Below are 7151 nucleotides of genomic sequence, written 5' to 3' on the forward strand. Positions count from 1 at the left end.
TTCGTGTAGTAATATGATCTTGCTTCCCTTCCTACCATATTGCAGCATATGCTTTAGTTTTTCCAAATTATCCACACCTTCCTCCCACATATCATCAAGAACAATCAAATACTTTTTGGTAGGGAGCATACTTTTCAACATTTCAGTAATGGACTGCAAATTGCCATCTTTTAGGGTGATGTACCATTCGCTTGCTCAATACTGGTACTCCTACTCACTGTTGATATGATTATTTCCCCAATTCTTTGTAGATCAAACTTCTTGACACATAGACCCATACCCGTAGATCAAAGGTTTTGGTTCTACTATCAAAAAAAATTGATTGGGCTAGTGTTGTCTTCCCAGGCCACCAAGTCCAACAATAGGAATGATTGAGACAACCTCATCAGCTTCACTTTTCAGTAATTTGATTAACTTTTTCTTTTCAGTATCCCTTCCTACCATTCTAATAATGTCGATGCCCCCATTGGTGGGTGAAATAGTAGCTTGATTTCTAGCCACCTCATCAGCCCACATTGATGTATCTTGGGGCACCAGATCAAGGGTTCGACAACCCTCTTTCTCTATGTTGGTTAAAACTTCCTTTACCTTCTTCATCTTGTGAGCTATTGTAAACCGCAACAGGAATGGATTGTAGGATGAAAAGAATAGCTTAATCTGTAAGAGAAAAAGGTAAACCATAAATAAAATTTTGTTGTACATGTGTTTTGTTATGTATTGTAGTACTTGAATATATTCCTGTGGTATATCAACGGCTGAACAAAACAAGTTGTAGAAGAAAACATATTACATGTTTGTTGAGAAATAAATTATAATATATTGGTTGGTCACTATAATGACAAGCACAGCAAGTGCAATGGCACCCAACAAACACTCAGCCATTCAATTTCACACCAAATTAAGACACTGTTTATGAACTCAACTGATGATGATACCTATGTTGTATAAATTTAGAAACTCAACTTCAAACTTGAAATAAGTTAGTTGAAACAAAAAAAATCTAATGTCCAGCCAAACAAGAATAAGTTCATGTGAAATTTTTGTGTACCAATAAAGTTAACCTTCTAATCATTTCACTTGCTGCACTTTTGTATTCTGTATTTTATTTCTAAACCAAGGATTTTGGTCTGTTTGTGGGTCTAGGACAATTTATGGCCCAAGTTGCCAGGTGAAGCCCATAAACACACCTCATGGATACCGCTTTGAGGGCCAAGTTCGTGGGCAGCCCAAGTCTAGTGAACAAAAATGCATCCTGCAGGTATGGCTGCTCTCCACCTCTTTGTTTTTTTACTTATATTGTAATACCAAGCTACTCCACTTCACACTCTGTTCACTTTCAGAATAAAATACAGGCAAGGAGGAGCCAGGCATATCATGCTATGCATGGGTTAACACATACTCTTCGAAATTATGTGGCCTCAAATGAACTGGAGTAAGGAGATGTCACCAACTTATTTGTTCTCTTCTTTCTTGCACGAGTTTTTAAAATAAAGTTTTCGGTTTTGTAAACTGATAAAGTGTTGTTGGCATTGTAGAGTGTTTCGGCTTATTGATATTCCATATTTCTAACACAGATGACACTAAAGGTGACGTTTATGTTCCTGAACTGAGTAGGTCAGTGCTCAAAGTTGTAGACGGTGTTTCAAAAAAAAGGCTGTAGAACTTGGTATTAAATTTTCATTTAATAGTAGTCTGAGTTTAGTTTTACTCTAGGAAATTTTGTTCACAGACACTGTTCAATCATGGAATTGGATGATACACACCGCCCAATCGACAATTTGCCCAGTACCATTATAAAGCCATGGTTCGTTGTTGCTAGACACCACACGCAATAAATTTTTCATTTTGGTTTGGGAGAGAGAAAGATGCGTGCATAGACCATATTGCCCTTCCAAGTTATCTTCTACCTGTAGACTCCACCTTTCTCTCTTATCTCCATCTTTGTCTCCAATTCTCCATCGATCCATCAAGCAACTAGCAAAGGCCAAGCAACATTACTTACTCGGTACTCATCCATGGCGGAGCCATGGCCTGCCGCATCACCACCGTCATCTGATGCAGCGCCAACGGAGCTGGAGCTGCCAGGGTTTCCGTTAAATCTGTCATCTGCTTGGGTTCTTCCTAAAGTAGGTGGCTCAAGTTCGCATCATCCCCATGGTGCACCTGTATCGCCAGGACCCTTGGAAGCTCCCAGGCCTGGTGCACATCGACGAGCGGGAGTCGTACTTCTTCGTGCCCTCCCCCCGCCCCGCCCCGCCCGACACACAATCGACGGCAGCGGCCGGCGCATTTGGATACTATGCTCCTCCCTACCTGCTACCCATGCAGCGGCGGCCTCGACATCACCAACGGCGGTAGCGAAGCGGACGCACCATTTGCGACGACAATGGTCGCCTCCGACCATGAATCCAACCAGCTGTGACCTCTATGCCCCTACCCTTACTAATGGTGGTGGTCCCTGTTCCTTTTCAGATTCGGACATAGATGGAGCAACCCTGGCAGTAGCGCGTCACACCCACATGGATGATGCCCGACAGCTATGGCTCATCCCACCCCACACGGACGTCACTCCAGAGACTTCGTGCCCTGGCTTCATGTCCCGTCTTCGTGACACCTTCGACCCATTCCTGCTACTATTCATGGGGGTGTGTGTTGCCTGCTGGTTCCTACTACCGTCTGTGGGGAGTGCGGTGGGGCAAGTGGGGTTGGGGACAGGAGCAGCGATGCACAGTGTAGAGCTAAGGGAATGGAGGAGAGAGAAGTGTGGAATCTAGAGGTAGAAGACGACTTGTAGGGGGCAATGTGGTCTATTCACGCGTCTTTCTCTCTACCGAACAATGAAAATAAATATTTTATTTCATGCGGTGTCCAGCAGCAAAGAACCACATTTCATAATGGTACTGGCCAAATTATCATTTTGGCGGTGTGCATCGGCCAATTCCACGATTGAACGGTGTCCGTGAGCAAAATTTGCCTTTTACTTTTGGTAGATGTCATTTCATTGCTGATTTATTCATGTATAAGGTTACCACACTCAAAGAATGATTACTCACTACTGTTTTCTGTGATTCTATCACTTATTTTTGAAATAAAGGCAGGAGATCTGCCACTCAGTTCAGATGAAAGAATTGTAGGTACAAGAAGGGTAGCCGAACATGGTACCAACACGGGGCACACAAAGGGTTGAATCACCCACATGACGTGGAAGAGCACAAAACTGTCATGAGTCCAGCGACATCCCATGGCAGACTCTAGACGATCCTAACGAAGACAGGCAGATGGTCTGAAGAAAGGCCGCAAAAGGTCATCATTGCCGAGCTCAATATGAAGAACAGCTTTGACTTCCAATTTTGAACCTCTGCCCTGCCCCTGCTTTTGCTGACCTCCAAAACAGTCTAGTCAACAAAAAGGGGGGTTCGGCTCATATCATCGTTGCCGAGCCACATCCACTGATGTAGCAGCTCTGACTTCATGCTGCAAGTCCCCCCCCACATGCATACCGGGTGCCGAGAAGCAAGAGCATCAACCGGCTGTCTCTGCCATCGTCGTTCCCTGACATCCCATAGGAACCCTTCCAGAGCGGCATCGACACACCGGCTGCATGCAGCAGCTACAAAGATGCATCGCCACCACCCCCTCCGGCCAGGCACACGGAACCGGGCCTTGCCTTGCCTCGCGCAACACCGCCGTACAGCGAAGCCATTGCCGGCCATCCTTGCAAACCCTGGTACCCGCAGCTAAGAAGGCTAGCCACCGCCAGCCACCGTCGGTCGAGCGATCCCCCCACCGTGGGCGCCGCCCCTAGCCCAACGGACCCGGCCATGAGAATGGAGAACCCGGCACTCCAGGCCTGCGCAGCCGCCCCCACCATTGCCGACACCACCAGCGCTGCCCCCGACCAGGGGGTGCTGGATCCGGCTGACCGGGCACCGGATCTAGCCACCCAAGCCCCCCCGCCATCCCCCAGCCCGCGGGGACTGTTGGAACAGCTCAGGAAAACGTGTTCTGCCCGCTCTCAATCTGATTCGCTCGCTCTCGCTCTCGCACGCACCGGCGGACCGAGGAAGAAGATGAACAGCCGGTATCTTGGCCTCTCTGTATTACATTGAACTCGACACTCCGGAGCACACGAAGTACATGGACTTTTGTAGGCAAGGGACGCATCAGGAGCTCTCCTCCACGTCCTTCACTCCTGCAGGACCTGCTCAGCCTTGCCCAGGGAGCCACTTGCTCGCTCCGGACGTGGCGGCCTTCTCCGCACAGACTGGCGCTTATAGCCACTACTCCTAACAACTCCAAGACTCGATCAACACAGCAGCTGGCGCACTTCTGCACAATCTGCACCTAGACCTGGACGGCAACGACCTTGCCAACCTACTGGACCCGAGCTCGCCGAACGAGCTCAACACGCGCACAGCGCGACACACACGCACACAGCATGACACAAACGTAGGCATGCCAGAAACATACCTATGGCGTGTTTATTCTAAAAATCTCCCCCTAAACATGACTCCCCTAACCTACGACGTCGCCGCCCATCCTAACGTACAGGACTCCGGCTCTTCATAGACCATAGCAGGGAGCACACCTTCTTTGTCTCCGGGGCCGCCGCACACTCGCCGTTGCCTCGATGCTGCTGCTCCCATCGTTGTTGTCATCCCGCGGCTGCCGCTACGGCCTCCAGATGTGATGCCAACCATGCAGCATGCCTCCGCGTGAACGCCGTGGCCTTCTTCTCCCTCTCCGGTGACGCACGCCACCGCTTCATCCCTATGTCGCACGCCACTGCTCCCCGGCCAGAACGACGCCCCGCCTTACCAAGACAGGAATAATGCGCGATCCACTGTCTAACCGCAACGCCTAGCCTTGCGTCGCCACGGGCTCCCTCACGTGCACCGACACACGGCCCGGCGACCTTCAGCGCGCAGCCACGTACAGGCCACCGTGAGCACTCCTCCGGCGTCGCATCGCCGCCGTCCGTGCATTCCTTGCCGCTGCGCCGAGCCACCACTGCCTCGCCGGCCGCGCTGCCGTCGCGTGCCACACCCGCGCCGAGCATCACGAGCGCGCCCCCCCCCCCGCCTCCTCGCGCCGCCACTCACGCCGTGCGCCGCGCTTGTGCCTGCGCCCATGAGCCACCACCGGCGACCCCGCAGCACGTCGCGCCCATGCCCTGCTACGCGCCCCAGCCCGCTCCGCTGGCCGCCGCACCAAGGCAGCCTCAGCGCTGCACGTGTCCACAGGCCGACACATGGCCCGGAGCTTCACGCATCACAGCCGTCAGCGAGCTCCACCGGTACACCTCAGTCGAGGGGAACGGATCCCCCAACTATCTAACCTTGCTCTTGATACCAATTGTTGGAACTGCGTAGGAACGCGTGTTCTGCCTGCTCTCACTCTGATTCGCTCACTCTCACTCTCGCACGCGCCGGCGAACCAAGGAATAAGATGAACAATAATTTCGATGACGATCACTGCGGAGCCACTGCTCCTGTATCTTGGCCTCTCTGCCTATTGCCGTTGTCACCCAATATTTTGTAACGCTTACATGTACAGTGCCTCTTCATTCTTTTTGTTCCAGGTTCCAGCTTCAGATGGGTCTATCTACATTTTCTAAAGCAAACAAAGTATGCACCCTACGTTATTGTAATGGTATATAGAATTAGTTTTCAATTATACTTGGCGATAAAAATATTTAGTTTTGTCAGACTGCTTGGTAATGACTCCATTCTAATTTTATGAAGAATCTTCATGCTCAGGGCACTCCGTAGGCTGGATATAACTGCCTGAATATCTTCTTTCCTTCTCCCATTTCTACTAAATATTATATTTTGGAAAGGAGTCATTTGCAATTGCAGCTATAGACTCCCACCTCTGCGGCTCTGCCCTTAGTCAATTGACTCTGATGACGTGAGTGCAGTCCTAAATAAAAGTTGGTGCCGCTGTTGAAATGGAGGCAACTATGAACTTAGTACGACTGATTTCAGAATCAATTGCCTCAACGATTCATGTTTACCAAAATAATATCACGGTCCTGCTTGAGTTGCCTATGCACGGGCATTTTATTTTTGCCAGGTTAAAACAAGGCCTAATTTAAATGTTGTTATGGCTAAATTGATACACTCAATTTTTATTTTAACAATGAGACCACACTATCAATTTTAAATTCACAGATATGATGTAACGCGTTCGCAACTTTTATTTTAAAATTAAGGATTAGCAAGGTTCCGCTTCTCTTCTCCCCCAGCAGCATTCTAAAGCTTATTAATTTGGGAGTGATCAGATGGGCAAATATCAGTTAAAAGCATATAAGTGGAACCGAGAGTTTTAAAAATGGGACAACCCTCACTTCGGAAAAAAGAAGAAAAAATGAAAATTAACTAAGAATATTGAAGTTTAGCATCTGTACCTTGGGTTGGTCCTGCTTAATGAGTTCAATAGCGTCGAACTCATCCAGCAAGTCCTCAATGTCGTAGGCTGCAGCCTTGAAATCCTTCATCCAAACCCGCATGATCTCTCGTCTCTCTCCTTCATCCTGGCCCTCCCTCCGGTCAGCATGGCGCATCAAAGCTTGCAGCTTCACCATGGTCCTCTTCAAGCCATCCACGCCGTCCTTGAATCTCCAACAGGGTAGCCTCATCCCAGACAAGCTCGGCAAGCTTGCTGGCCATCAGCCCGCCAACGGCGCTTGCCATCTCGTGGCCGGCGCTGACCAGAACAACTCACAAGGGATGCTGGCTGCTGCAGTGTATGTGGGAGCTTCTTGGGTGGAGGACTGGTGCTCCCCATGTTAATCCAACACCCTGCATATAAGGTTGTCTTTGGCACCTACTGAGCAGCTTTGCATCGATACCTTGAGTGTACTCTGCACACGGTCCTTATTCAGTACATTGACACCACGCAAAGTAGTGTACTCTGCACACGGTCCTTTATTCAGTACATTGACACCACGCAAAGTTACATGTATGAATAGATGTCACACCCGGTTTTAAAACAAACCGAATACATAACTATATGTATACTAGGATCAAGTTTCATACATATAGTAGTGACTTCATAAGTGAATAATCAGTAACAGTATCACGAAAAGAGAATTACAACGACTATAAAGATTATTAGAGATACACAGCTTATCCTGGAAACGAAGACTC

At 48.8% G+C, this 7151-nt stretch overlaps 1 protein-coding gene across 1 annotated transcript; it reads right to left on the bottom strand.

Moving 5' to 3' along the window:
* Positions 1-323: 323 nt before the first annotated feature.
* On the bottom strand, positions 324-6615 carry LOC120694443 (putative disease resistance protein RGA1). The gene is made up of 2 exons (XM_039977553.1): positions 6410-6615; positions 324-657 (listed from the first exon to the last, which is right to left on the bottom strand). Exons 1-2 carry the CDS (start codon positions 6584-6586, stop codon positions 328-330), a joined length of 507 nt encoding a protein of 168 aa, XP_039833487.1. The 5' UTR covers positions 6587-6615; the 3' UTR covers positions 324-327.
* Positions 6616-7151: the final 536 nt, after the last annotated feature.

Source organism: Panicum virgatum, unplaced genomic scaffold (genome assembly GCF_016808335.1).
Source record: "Panicum virgatum strain AP13 unplaced genomic scaffold, P.virgatum_v5 scaffold_6062, whole genome shotgun sequence".
Lineage (NCBI taxonomy): Eukaryota > Viridiplantae > Streptophyta > Magnoliopsida > Poales > Poaceae > Panicum > Panicum virgatum.